The sequence below is a fragment of the Tachypleus tridentatus genome, chromosome 10, assembly GCF_004210375.1.
Source record: "Tachypleus tridentatus isolate NWPU-2018 chromosome 10, ASM421037v1, whole genome shotgun sequence".
In the NCBI taxonomy this organism is placed as follows: domain Eukaryota; kingdom Metazoa; phylum Arthropoda; class Merostomata; order Xiphosura; family Limulidae; genus Tachypleus; species Tachypleus tridentatus.
In genome coordinates, this window is record NC_134834.1 from 169,555,569 (window position 1) to 169,570,231 (window position 14,663).

General features: G+C 30.8%; 1 protein-coding gene across 1 annotated transcript in view; it reads left to right on the top strand.

The window, feature by feature from the left end:
* Hmbs (porphobilinogen deaminase-like protein l(3)02640) overlaps positions 1 to 14,064 on the top strand; it is a 35,469-nt gene extending 21,405 nt beyond the window's left edge. Inside the window, exons 5-9 of the mRNA XM_076459805.1 lie at positions 4,635 to 4,710; positions 5,454 to 5,567; positions 8,243 to 8,503; positions 9,880 to 10,110; positions 10,984 to 14,064. Of these exons, the coding sequence (XP_076315920.1) occupies positions 4,635 to 4,710; positions 5,454 to 5,567; positions 8,243 to 8,503; positions 9,880 to 10,110; positions 10,984 to 11,151 (850 nt within the window). The 3' untranslated portion in view covers positions 11,152 to 14,064. The remainder of the gene's footprint in view (positions 1 to 4,634; positions 4,711 to 5,453; positions 5,568 to 8,242; positions 8,504 to 9,879; positions 10,111 to 10,983) is intronic.
* The last annotated feature ends 599 nt before the right edge of the window (positions 14,065 to 14,663 follow it).

A 14,663-nucleotide genomic window follows, 5' to 3' on the forward strand; every position in this document is an offset into this window, starting at 1 on the left:
ACATTATGTCTTGTGCAGTAAATGGTACCAGTGGTGATAAGGTTAACCACTTCTTGATTAGTATTCTTCTTGAATAGATATGTTTTCACTCATGGTTTGATTCACTTATCCACAGGTCTTTTCTGCTTTAGTTGCATTGTTATTTACCTTTTTTTTCTTCATTTGTGAAGTGTTACAACTTGTGTATCTTCTTTTTCAATTTCATGAGTTGTACACTCACAGTTTTGGGTAGTCATGACTGCAACAGTTGCTACTATGGCAGTGGGATTACCAACATCATCCAATGGGTTCAAACCACAATTTTTGGCTCATAAGGTTGTGGATCTGGTCTTTTGAGAGTTGAACAGCTGCATGCAACAGTTGGAATAAACTGAAGATTGTTCTATCCAGGTTTTCAGTGATTGGGAAGTTTATGATTTGTACAGCCTTATCTCTCTTCCTGAATATGCCTGTCAGTCATGTGCACTTCCAAGGGACTTCCTGAAACCTTTTTCTCCTTTTCTGGGTTTGATTATTCATGTATGATACGTTCTGTCTTTATCTCCAACTTTCCATGTTCTGTCCCTACTTCTCTTAGGGATGAGCCTTTGGGTCATTATTTAGTTTTTCCACTTACTCCTCATGGTGGGTCTTATGCGAGTCATTTTAAAGAGCATTTGCATTCTGTGGTCCGTATGCCTCAACCCTTAGGTGCTGTGGATGATCATGTCTTTGTTTATCATTATCCTGACCTCCCTTTTATGGACTCGGTGCTTAGTGTCACATCTTCCTTTTTGGAGATTTGATGCTGATAATTCAATTATTTTCTACCTTAGTCATCTTAATATGACCATATTTTTCAGGTTGGTGTGAACTAGACTTCAACTTGTCCTGTATAAAAGTTATTAGGATCAATCCATGGGTTTTGAAGGTTATTTCAATAAGTGTGGTTCTCTGCTTCTATTCATCTCCTCCCTTTGTCTAATAATTAAGTTGCCTTCTCTTCTCCTCAGGATCCCACTTGTAGCCCATATAATTTCATGGTCTTTCATTTTTACTGTTATATGGGTATCTTGCTGATTCTTGCCTCCTCACAAGACACCTCAGTTCTACATCCCCAGTTTCCTTCTCTGGTGGTCTGATGGTTTACCAACTTACATGGCAGCACTGCTGGTCTGCCTTAAGAGGATATAGTGCCTTCCATCCTACAGTTCCCCACATATTGTCCCTTTTGCCTTGGCTTTGGAATGGGGCCTTTCAGTTTTCTCTGTTGTGGACTGTAGGGTAGCATTATCTGTCACATTTTGGTTTTTTTGAATATGCTTTGGTTGTTCAGTTGCCAGTCTTATCTTTGCAGTTTTGTATTTCCCCATCCTCCCCACTCCGCTTCCCCTCCTGATTAGCACCTCAATTTGGTCCTCCATGCAACTATTTATCCTTCATCATTGTATCTTTTATGTTTGTGTTTGTTATACCACCTTTCCTTTAACTGTTATTCCTGCTCTCATTTGCATGTAAATGTTGTCATTCTGGTATGTTCATAATTGATGTTTGCTGCATTTTTATTTTCAGAGTTCTTATGTTCTTCTCTTCCCTGATTGTTTCTTTATGCCCAAAACTTCAGCTGATTGAGAGGATACTTCTACCTTCACACCTTTTTCCATTCCCTCCTTTGTCCATTCAAGGATTTTTGATGGTTTGACACATACTGCTGTCTTAAATGTTTCTGGAATTCATTTGTTTCTTCTGTGAAATCCTCACCTCTCCTTTGACCCTTGCCCCATTATTCTTCCAGGTTATATTCACCAGTTAATTCCCCTAGCATTTTCTTTCCTTTTTCCTGATGATTGTTTTTGTTTTTTTCCCATCAGATCCATCATCTTACTATGTCTCTGACTGCAGGTTTCCATCTTCACTTGAAGACATCATTAGTACTGTAACTGTTTCTCTGTGGGCAGTAAGTACTATGTTCATTTTTATTTTCTTTGCAAAGGCCTTTATCTCATATTTGGATGCTGCTTTTTGGTGAGTGCTGCTTGACCTGGTATACTTAGTCTTAAATCTGCACTCTACGACCTGTGATCATGAACCATGCTTGATGATTCTGATGTTGAGACAGTTCCAACTGCAGACCTGATGTGTACTTCCAGATGCTGCCAAGTATTGGTTAATTGACATTGTCATGGTGATTTCCATCCTTTCAAAATATAATATCATACCACATATCCAAGTTATATTACACCCATCATTGAGATGGGGTGGTTTGCAGGACTGCTTGAAGGTATACCTTGCAGTCTTTTGCTTCATAAATATATTTGTCCCAGACCATAAACTCATGGTCCATTAAAACATGAGTAAAGCATACAGAGATGACTGCTCATCTTTTGATCCATAATGTTTAAGGCTTTTCCAACCATGGACCTAATGTATAATTCTGGATGCCACCAGGTGGTGGTTGATTGATTCCATCATTGTGATTGCTTTGCTTTTTAAAATAGCGTATCATGGTTACCCATTGCACTTTTTTCTGGTGTTGTAGTCCTCTTGACTCTCCAAAGCATTTTTTTTGCTCCTTCTTCTAGTAGAGTACTGGAAGCTCTTTCTCCTGAGTATGCACAATACCACTCAGTTGAGAGTAGAATTGTGGAATTTGCTGATGTAACTTTTCTTGGGGTTCCTCTTTTGTTTCTGCTCCTTTAGTGACAAATTAATAAAAGGAAAAGAGTGTACCTGGTTTAGAAGTGGTGCAGTCTCCAAAAAAGTGTTGGTTTTAGTTTCTTTTCATACTCCATGGTTTTCCTTTAGCTGTTTTCTCAAGGGACATTATTTGCTCACTGGCCATCCACCTGTTCAATAAGGGATTTTAGTTTTTTTGTGAAAGGAGGAAAGATATATCAAAAGTTAATATTTTCTTAAATTGAAAATGTTTTTCTAATAAGATACCTTCTCTCACATTCCCCACTCATTCTTCCCATTTCCTGTGTGGTTTGGTATCATCTGAACAACACTGAAATGGTTAACAGCTATGAGATTAGAGAGGGTGCTAATTACAATAGAGTTAATGTCACACTCCTATTGCATGTTAGAATGCAGAGATATATGGAAGTATTAAGGCTAGTAGCAAGCTAAAAGTCATGATGAAAGTTTTTTTGTGAGGTGAGTTCAAGAAAATGTTAACTTTAAACAATTTTCTTATTCATTTTTGTTGGAAAGAAGCAAAGATATAACATTTATTTGGGGGAAAACCAATATTTACTTGTATATATAATAACCCAAACACAAATAAGTTCCCTTTGTAGATATGAATAACAAAACATTGAAATATTCTTCTACTGGTTTCTTGGATTCAAAAATCATTCTTCAAGATATAGTTTTCTCCAAAAAATCTATAATAAAAATATTTGAATATCTCTTTTCAACTAAATATAACTATAATAAGCTACTTATATTTTCCATAAGCTAGACCAGATTTAAAGATAGAATTACTCAAAATGGTGCCTCCAAAAGGCAAAGAAGAAATTAACTTAAAGGATTCAATAATAAGTGGGAAAAAATATTTGAGGATTTCTTTGAGAAGTAAATTTTGATAAAAAGATGTGGAAAAAGAAGAATTGATAGAATGCATGACAAAAGTTACAGTTAATAACAAGTATTATAGGTTTATATTAAATGAAAAATAATTTGATGGTATTTTGTGGGATCTAAACAGCACTGAGTTTTTGTAAGAAGGAAAATTTGCATTTTGATAAAGGTCTGATGCTGAAAAATTAAGTAAGTTATGGAAGAATACAATTCAACAGGATCTCCCATTAATACCCCTCAGACTTCATGAAAAGTTAATGAAGGTATCTCAAATGAAGCAAAGCAAGTGGAAATTAGATTATATATAGAAAAGTTAAAGTAAGGATTAAAATTGAAGCTCTGGAAATCAGAATGGAAAATGAAAAGATGAAATTCACAGAAGAAGTGGAGAAAATTAGAAACAAAAGAAAATGTGGTTCACAAACAATTAGAAACACGAAATCTAGAGAGAAGAAGGAAAATTATTACAAATAAAAATATAGATTTATAAGAGGTTGAAAATAAGAAAAAAAAATCATACTACAAGAAAATGGAGAAGAAATGACAAATACTCCCATAAATATGTGATAAATACAACTGGCAGAAGATATATATGAATTCAATTGGAAATTTGAAATTTATTTTTATGATGCCTCAAATAAAGTTGAATCTTTACTAAAAGAGAAGGATTTTGGTCCTGTTTAAGGAATAAAGCCTTAACTACAGTGAATTTGTGAGAAAACTAAATTAAATTCTGTTACTGAAAAACAAGGAAAAGATTATTTAATTTTAAAAGAATAGAAATTGTCAAGAAACTTAGAAATTCTAATTTTATATTAGAAAATATTTGAGAGAAAAAGAAATTTTCTAATAATAATTAGGAAACGTCATTGATTATTTTTACAGTCTCAATCGTGCAAGTAAACACTTTCTTGAAACTAAAGTATTTTTAAAATTAATAGTGTAAGTAATGCTGAATTAATTATGGAACTTTATGGAAAGAAAACATTTCACTTTCATGGAGTATAGTTAAATTTTCATGTTTTGTGTATTGATTTGTATATGTAAAGCAATTTGTATAATTTTCTAACTAGTGTAATTGGGACAAGCTCTCTCCGAAGGATTGCCCAATTGCGACGTCGTTACCCTCATCTTCTATTCCAGAATATTGTATCCTTTTGTATTAGCTATATAGAAAAAAAAACCCAAAAAAAACACAAACACAGCATCTTTGTTTTGATATATGCAGAAAAGCATAAGTTAAAAAAATTATCTAGTATTTGGCATTATTGTCTTTTAATTTACAGTTACATCATAGAAATGGATTAATGTAAAATAAACGGTTGTTTTACTGTCATACTATTTGTCTGTTATATTATCACAAATTTATTAATTTTTGCTTTCTATATTATTTTACTAACATATGAGCCTGGCATTGCCAGGTGGTTAGGGCACTTGACTTGCAATCTGAGACTTGTGGGTTTGAACCACATCCCCGAACATGCTTACTTCTTAATCCATGAGGATATATAATGTGAATGTCAGTCCACTATTTGGTAGTGAAAGAGTAACCAAAGAGATGATGGTGGGTGGTTTTGACTACCTTCTCTCTTTTAGTTTGTCACTTCAAAATTATGGACAGCTAGTTTAAATAACCCCTGAGTAGCTTTGCACAAAGTAGAAAAACAACAACATTGATGTGTGTCATTAAACAAAGGGTTTATCTGAATAAGTGGTCATGTTTCATTTATGAGAAATATCTTGTTACATAATTATGAATAATTCTAAGACATGTTGTAATTTAGCTGAAATCTTTCAAAATTATAAATTACAATATTTGGCCTCATAAATGAACAAGAGAGGAAAATGGTGTTTGAAATGAAACTCTACAACTTTCTTAACTGTTTACAAAGAGAGGAAACCTAAATACAAGACTAAAAAAATTAGATGAAAACAATACCTACAGTGCTATAATTCTTGCTAGTGCAGGTTTACAGAGAATGGGATGGAGAGATCGAATATCTGCTGTACGTATTACTGAATGATACTATTCCTGCATTCAGACATACACTTAAGTGTATGATACAACACTTAGAAAGCTTATTATGTCATTAATTTAAATGCTTATACAATGATAATATCTATATTTGAATCATAGAAGGCTAATTTGCATGTGGTTGTTTATTTTACTTTCATTGACCAAAGTTTAAATCATCTTAACCAGTCTGAATTCTGTCAAATATTTATTTTTTTTTACAATATAGGTAGTTTTTGTACTTCAAAATTGAATATTTGCTGTGTTCCTTTAAATAAAATGTAATTGTTTTTACCTTTTATTCATAAAATAGACTATTTATACATTTAGTAAGTTTTCATATGAATTTTTCTATGGTATTAGAAATGCAGTTGCACTTTGCACTATGAAACTGTAATACACTAGTGTGTTGGATGTGCTAATTACTACAGTTGCATTATGTGCGTGTAGAAATTTTCAGAAGACATTTTGCCTACAATATGTGATAAGTATTCTCATTTTATATCAGAAATGTTAAATACAAGTGTATTATATACATATACCATTGAGGGTGATTATGTGAAGAACATATCAGTGTGAATGATAAAGATTTTAAATATGTTACTCTTAAAAGAATCAAGTATGGGGTACATTGTTGTGAATGAAGATTTGTTGTACTTTTTGTTTTACTGTAGGTTAATACAAAGTAATTCGTTAAATACAAGAGCTTTTCAGGCCTGTTCTCTCACAAATTCAGTCTTAACTGAAATGCTGTTGATTCTGAAGATGTTGTAATACTTCACACTGTATAGTGAAGATGGAACATGTATCTGTTCAGATGTTATTCATCAGATAAGCATTCCCATCACCTGATAATCTCACAATGTTATACATGCATGGGTTTAATTATATGTGCATTGCATGTAGCAGGCATTGTATTGTCTAACTCACTGGTGCTTTTTGCTGGCTTCTAAACATTGTAATATTTATCTGATATTATAAAGTGTGGGCATTGGTAGCCATAAGACAGCTTTTATTCAGTTTGCATAAATATCACACACTCGCATGTTTAAGGGGCTGTAATCGTTATTCACTCATGCAGATCTGCATATCGTTATTAAATATTTAAAAAAAACTCTTAAAAAGTAACCACTTTAATGCTATACCATAATGGAATGGTGGCTCATTTTCAATATGTGTATCTATGTCTACTATCTGATCAGAAAATATCCAAATCTGTGATGTGTGAAATTGGGTTAAAACCACTACTAGTCCAGGGTAACTGGTATGATAAAACACTGCTATAAGACTGGTAATATTTTTATATATTGTTTACAACTTGCTCAATATAAAAATGTGTTATAGAATATCAATATTACTTTGTTTTTATAAGCAACTGCCTTTGATATAAATTATTCTATTATGTCATTGTTATTTTGTTGATTGGTTCTTTAGAATTATCTTATGAAAATAATTAAACATCCAGTCCACTTGACAATAATAAATCACTTTATTTCAGCCTTTAACATTTCCATAAAGTTGGATACTTGTTTCCTGCCCAAAACTATTGTAGACCTACATTAAAATAACTTTAATTAATGTAAAACAATTAACTTGTAGAAAGTAACCACAATTGTTAAGACTGACTGGTTTACTCTGTGTCTTCAAATAACTCTATCCTTTAACTATATTCTTGACTGTCTTTCAACTTACTCTTTAACTAATCTAATGGTGTTTTATGAAATACCATATTTATAATCTAGTTTCAAAAGTCCTACAACACTGTTACAGTGGTGTGTTTGTGGACTCACACCTCAAGAAACTGGATTTTGATGCCTCTGGTTGGCAGAGAACTGACAGCTCATTGCATAGTTTTTAGTTTATTCAAAACAAACAAGCAGACAGTTAAATTCTAGTATCTTAATGTCATCATTAGAACCCACAGTTCCCTCAAAGTAGCATTTAATTTATAACATTAAAAATATATCTCATAACAATACTTTGCCAGCTTTAGCATTACATATCTGTAAGGAAATGGTTTATCAGACAATTCCTTGGCTACAATAAACATAATTCTGGGGAAGTAAGGTTTGTTTATAGTACAAGTTCTACATTTGGACATGCAGGAATATGTTTATCCATGAAGTATGGTATAAATGCTGTTTGTGTTAGATTCCAAGTCACTGAACATGAATATGGAAACTGTACAAGTAATCTAGGTAACTAAATTATGAAATCTTTCACTATAATGTGTCATGACCTAACTAGTTGGTTGTATTAAAATAAACTACTTTTGTGTTAGTGTCATTCATCTAATATAGAAAAGGTATGTTTTAGTTCTTAATTCTCACATTGCACTGATGATGTTCTGGCTCCTTGAAGTTATTATTAATGCACAACTTGTCTAACTTGCTAATTTCAGGTGATTAAGTGAAGCTATGTTGTGTTTCAGTAGCACATCCTTCTTGGAAATAACCAACAATAAAACACTATACTGCTGCACACCTTTCATTTCAGAAATTGGTGAAGAAATAACATTTGAAAAAAAAAAATGCGAGTAAACACTGAATTCATCCAAAATCTGAGTACCACAGTAAAATTCATTCTATGCAAAAAATTACACAGACAAATACAACACCTGTGTCATTTACAAAACACAACATAACTTATTTATTAACATCATTTCAGACTCTTCCTCCTGAGGATTGTATGCATGCAGTGGGTCAGGGAGCTTTGGCTGTTGAAGTTCGTGCCAATGATAGAGATATTTTGGATATTGTGGCACCGTTAACAGACAGAGACACAGTCCTACAGTGTATAGCAGAAAGATCCTTTCTCAAGAAGTTAGAAGGTGGATGTAGTGTGCCAGTTGGTGTTTATTCTTGTCTTAAAAAGGAAAGGTATAAAAATTCTGTTCCTATTAAGTGCAACATAATTTTATTTACATATTGGAGAAAAATATTTTGAATTCAAGTGATAAGTTTTGTATGGTGTTTAATTTGCTTATTAACTCCCATTGTGAATTTCCATAAAATATAATAATTTTTATGCATAACAGGCAAGTCATGTGGGTTAATTGATTGAACCTTCACTTTACTATCAGTCACTCAAATTTATATTAAATTGAGAAATGTAGTTACAAGTGGAACACACAAGTCCCTAACTCGAAGTTTTTGGTTAGAATAAATAATTGAGTGAGGCTGAGGCTCAGAATACACTTCAGTGTTTAATATAACAATTTCTGGATAAATTTACACTACTTTCCAATCCCTTATTCAATTCAGTAACTCTATTCAGCTGTTACTAAACCTAGGCTCAGTCAATGATACTTTTCAGTAACTGTGTTTAACATCAACTTCAAGTTATGTTCTTCAATCTAGGAGAAGTAGCATTGGTTACTTGCATGATGCTTGAGTCAGACACACTCTGGACCTTGCAAGGAAGACACTGGCAGCAGGTCTCTTGGCAGCTCTAAATTCAATTTTCAACTACTCAACAATTAACTGTTACTTGTAGCAGACTTTTTGCAGAACTCTGGCTCTTAGGGTTCTGTTGCAGAACTCTATTTTCAACTGACTTTCCAGCCTGAAACATGGATTTTTATACCAATTATCTTTGGTATCCTTTCAATTTCCCAATTAGATTACATGCCTATCTGGGAGTAAACCTGTCACTTCATTGGGCAATTTTTGCAGCTAATTATAATTCTGTGAGAACCAAAAACAAAAATACTTTAAAATTGGCCATAAGAAGGAGACAATAACTCAGCTGTCTGTTTTCATGTATCTATCTACATCTTCTGAACATCAGTCCTACTTTAAATGTTCCAACTTACTCCTTATTTTGGAAGTTTTATCCAAGTTGTTGTAAACATTTCTTGTAACTTTCTCTGTGCTATGTCAACAACTGTCTGTGTATATCTTTCTCATATCCAGTCTCTAATGATGTTTACATAAACATTCTCATGACCTTTTCTTTGTTGTCATTTTCAGTCTGAGAATAATATAAACTTTTAATTTTCACTATTGACTTCAGTACAGCCTCTTTCGTGGTCAGGCATCATCAGTGCATTAACATATTCTTGCATAATATTTCATCATAATAGTTATACATGCTGTTACTGGTATATATTTCTTATTCCTTGAAGCACTGTAAATAATGAAAAATACCTCAAAAATACCACAGTGGCTTCATATAGATAAATTATTTACTACACAGTTTATGACAAGAGTTTATTTCTGACTGTGTAATAGTATTACATGAATATTAAATGATGACCTGAATTAACTTAAATTGTATTTTAGTATTAATTGTAGCAATAATAGGGCTACAGTTTTAGTTGTGAACTTAAACTTTTTAAACTTGAGCAAAAAAAAGAAATGCAACTGAACTTAAAAACATTACATATATATACATATAACATTTTTTTCTACTATTTTCAGCTCTCTTTACAAGGTGGTGTCTTTAGTTTAGATGGTTCTAAAGCAGTTATGCATTGCCTTGAGACTGATGTTTCTATCCAAGAAAAAGACAATGAACCAAGTGATGGTCAGGAGGTATTTTATTTTGTAACATTATTAGTATTCTAATAGTTCAAAATTTTCATAAATGAAAAACTTGTGTTTACACTAGAGGGCTTCCATGGCCATAAATATATATGAAGCATATTTTTAAAAAATTATTCAGTTTGAAGTTTATACTTCATATTGTTAATTCAGCATTTTAATAACATTTTAAAGTTATGTATCTTTAGACTGTCATTTCTTATTTTCACTGGCATGATATTTTAAATATACATTTATTTTTTGTCAGCATTTTAAAGATTTTGAATATATATTTAAAATAACCATAAGAAAAAGGAAAAGTACATATTTGTCTCCTATATGTTCTGTTAGACAATTTCTAATAACTTATATTTTTTGTATTTTAAAAACCTGGTGTACTAAGACTTTAAAATAAAATGATTTGTTAACATAAGAAAAAAAGACAGTTCTGAAAAATTATTATAATATTTTGATATTCAATTTTGTTTGGGTGTTTCTTTTGCTGCTCACACATATTTAGTTTTGTTTGTCTTAAATTAGATGTGTATCTCTTGAGCTCAAGATTTAATTTTCTTTCTTGTCTCAGGTAATAAGGTACAGGTCAGTGGTTATACATAACAGGCTATACATCTTGTAATGCATAATATGTAGTGCAAAAAATTTTTAGTTTAAGACATATTTGGTTATTTCTTTCAACAAAAGTGATACTTTTAAAAACAGAACTTCTGATAATGAGCAGTTGGTCAACCAAAGCAAAAAAAATTAATTGAAAAGTATAACGATAATAAATAAAAATAAAATATTGTACAAAATGAAGCACAATATTTATATATTTCCAATTGCACATATAACATGTATGTTTTTTGGGTTTTTTTTCCCTTTCAGAAAGAACTCAAAGAATTTTGTGGAATAGTTGTACCACACCTTAACCAAAAACTGGCAGGCAAAGCATTCGAACTTGGACTTGATCTTGCTAATTATCTGCTCGAAAAAGGTGCCAAAGAAATATTAGATGAAGCTCGAAAAGCAAATGAAGCATCAGACACCTTATAATCAATCTCAACTGTATTTATCTCAAACATTTTACATTTACGATAAAACAAAATGAGTTTTAAATATTTAATAATGGTAAAGACATCAAATTCAAAGTTATTTTGGTGCTAAGTGATGTGTTTCAAATTATCACAGCATGAAATTTTGCAATCTTTTGTGGTATTGTTCAGTTTTGCACTTTTTATCATGATTTTGTTTTTTTAATTAATGTCAATTTAGAAAAATGAAGTTTAACATTGACGTAAAATTTCAATAGTTGTTTTTATACATACAACAATTAAAAAAGTTATTTTGTTCATTTTTATTTTTGAATATAAGAAATGAACTATTCTTTATAAAAAAAAAATTGGAAAAGTATGGTGTGTAAAAATAATAATTTTGGGGAAGTCTGGTTGAGTGTAACAAGTTTAAGAATTTTGAAAATAACTTAATTTGTTATCTGTTAACCTTTTTAAGGCTTATCTGAATAAATATTTGAATGATAATTGTTAGGTCAAAATATTTTACATATTACACAAATACATTACTTAAAATTAAGATTTATTAAAAAGTACTTAATTAAACTTTTCTGCTGTAACTTGTAGAACACATAATTTAAGTACAAAATAACTAATATTAAAAAACATCTTAAAAATAGATATGAAAATGTATATCATACAAAGTTCATTCTTATATTCATATAAAGAATTTTTTTCCCACCAAATAATACGGAATGAGCGTATTTCTTACTCCTTTCATTGCACTACTTTATATTGTCTTTGAGAAGTTGTTTGATTAGGTAGAAGGATTTATTCTTTGTTGCCAGTATGAGTGGTAACCACTGATTTCTTAAAATATATCATAAAAGTGTTGTTTCGTCTTACTGAGAAAAAGAGAGCCTTTGTTTCAAACACCAGGTTACATTCGAGTACTACAAGTCTGATCGACTTGAGGAAGGTTACATAAGTGAAATAAGGTGATTATTAGCAAATGTATATAAGGTAGCTGAAATACTACAACCTGTGATATAGGTCATTGAAGTCGAAACATTTGTGGACCCTTTTTTGTGTATGTAATTTTAGTGATGTGGAATGCTTCAAAATACTTATGGGAAAACTTCATACTCATCATATGTATGGAGTCTTGTACTTGCAATGACTGTCTTGCAGTGTAAGAAATATTTTCTCCCAGTTTCCTAAGGAGAGTGATTCTCTTTGTCAGAATGCTTATTGACAAGAACACAATACAGGGGTTTCTTATTTTCTGGTAGAAGAATTGTTTCTGATGTTGGCCATCCTCTTTCAAGTTCTAATCTCCACGGCAACATAGCTCTTGAATTCCAACAAATCAGTTTCTCCATGACTGTCCTACTTTCACAGTAGTCATGCATTCATTACTACTACACTTATAAGCTGGTAAATTGTTCTAATATGTGAAAACTAACTCATAAAGGAACAAAAAAGAAAATACTAAGGATTTTCATTGAAAATGTAAATATTTTACACACACTTTAACCATTAAAGTTCTTGTGGCAGAAAACGTTACAAAAATGTAAGTACTTTGAGAAAAAAAAAAAAAATCTTGATAAAAAGGTTTTACATTTTTTAGTAAATTTTACAGCACATGTCTTAACAAAAAATCAACTAAACAATGACAAAATTTTCAAGTCATTTTATCAGTGTAGTTGGTTTTTGCTGACTCATGCTTGATGACTCATAATTGTTATATGGTTATTGTATAATTTACCATTCTCTTCAGTTGTTTACTAATGTTAAGAGTCTAGAAGACTACAAATGTTGTAAGCAAAACAGTTTTTGTGAATGCTTTTAGTATACATTTAACTGCCTGCATCATGAGTGAATTGTTTAATTTTTGTTTGTACAACTAAGATGTTTAGTAAAGACACTTTATAAAATATAACAATTTATTTCAAGCAAATTATGTAATTTTTAAAGGGAATTTTATCTAAATGTCAACCTTATTGTGTGTGTTAACTCAAAGCCATAATCAAAATTATTGGTAACTTGGTGTTTAAGTGAATACACTTGTAAGCTCAGTTTTACTTTTTTTTTTTTTTTTTAAATACAATTTATGAACAGGAATTTTAACATTTATTTTTCCAGTTGAATAAAAAGTCTCATTGGTTTTTATGATTCTATGTGTTTTCACAATTATATAAACTCCAGAAGAAATTTAATTACAATTTTAGTAATTTTTTTTTTTTATTGGAAGTATTCATGTATATAGATGGTTTAACTATAACATTGTTAGTGTTCAAAGAAAAATAAGTCAATCTTCAAACAATAGAAGTTGTTCTTTTTGTGCATTAGTAAGTATTATTGAGTGTTGTTTCTTTGTGTTTGTTACTTTTGGGTTCACAGTAAAATTACAACATTTCAGAGATTTAAATATTTCATACTTGTTAATTTTAACAGGAGTGCTGTATAAGAGCTCTTGAAGGTTTCATACAAGTGTTGCACTGTGTCGTTTAAACTCCTGCTATTGATGATGGCAATTACATATACATTGGATAAAAATGTCAGCAACTCTGTGTATTTAGTAGGCTTTATATAAATGTTGCACACTTGCATTTACTGTTGATATTATAATTTATAATTAGCATTTAAAGTGTACTTAAGTTGTTTTTGTTATGTTTTTTAAAACATAGTAATTAATTTTTTGTTACATTTTTCAGTTAATTTATGTTTTTATTTAAAAAAAAACTTTTACTTCCCATAAATGTACCAAGAAATGAAGTATCTTTGGTATTCTCTCATACTTTAAAAATCACTGTTTACATACTAAAAGTGTTGTTGTTTGTGAAGAGTGTTGGTTAGAAAAAAGTATAATGTTTCGCAATAATTTATAAATTCAAATGGGTTTTATTGTAAAATATTATTTTTTAATGTGATAAATAAATAATTAAAACCTTCAGTAATATCTTATGAACATTATTTAACAACTTACCAATATTATTTGTATGTACTTTAATGTTATTTTAGATGTACAAATGAAATTCGCAAACATACTACTTTAATTAGAATGAGGAATTCAGTATGTAGTCAAAATGGCCAAAAAATATACTTATATCAGTTGGCTGCAAAGGCTTTAGTTATCTTTATTTATGTAATAAATGGACAAAAGCTTTAAAACTTATCACCTAAACAACTCTTGAGTTACTTTAAGTAACTCAAAACATTTAAGCAATTATTGACATGAAAAGTAATTTTAATGTTTACAAATTGAAGGTAAGTGGCATTCACTAGTCCATTGAGTTAATATAGACTTTAGACACCCTGTTATCAGTTCCTCAGACTCTTACTTGCTTTTCATCTTCAGCTTGGCTAATTGTGACAAAATTTCCAAATTGTGCAATACCAGAAATGCCAACCATTATGATTTGAGCATAATCATTATGATTTTGGTGTATACATTACAACTATATGCTCATACAGACAAATATTACAACTTGTTGCAACTCCCCAAATTTTTATATATTATAAAGGCCTACACAATAAAGTGATAAATTGTTC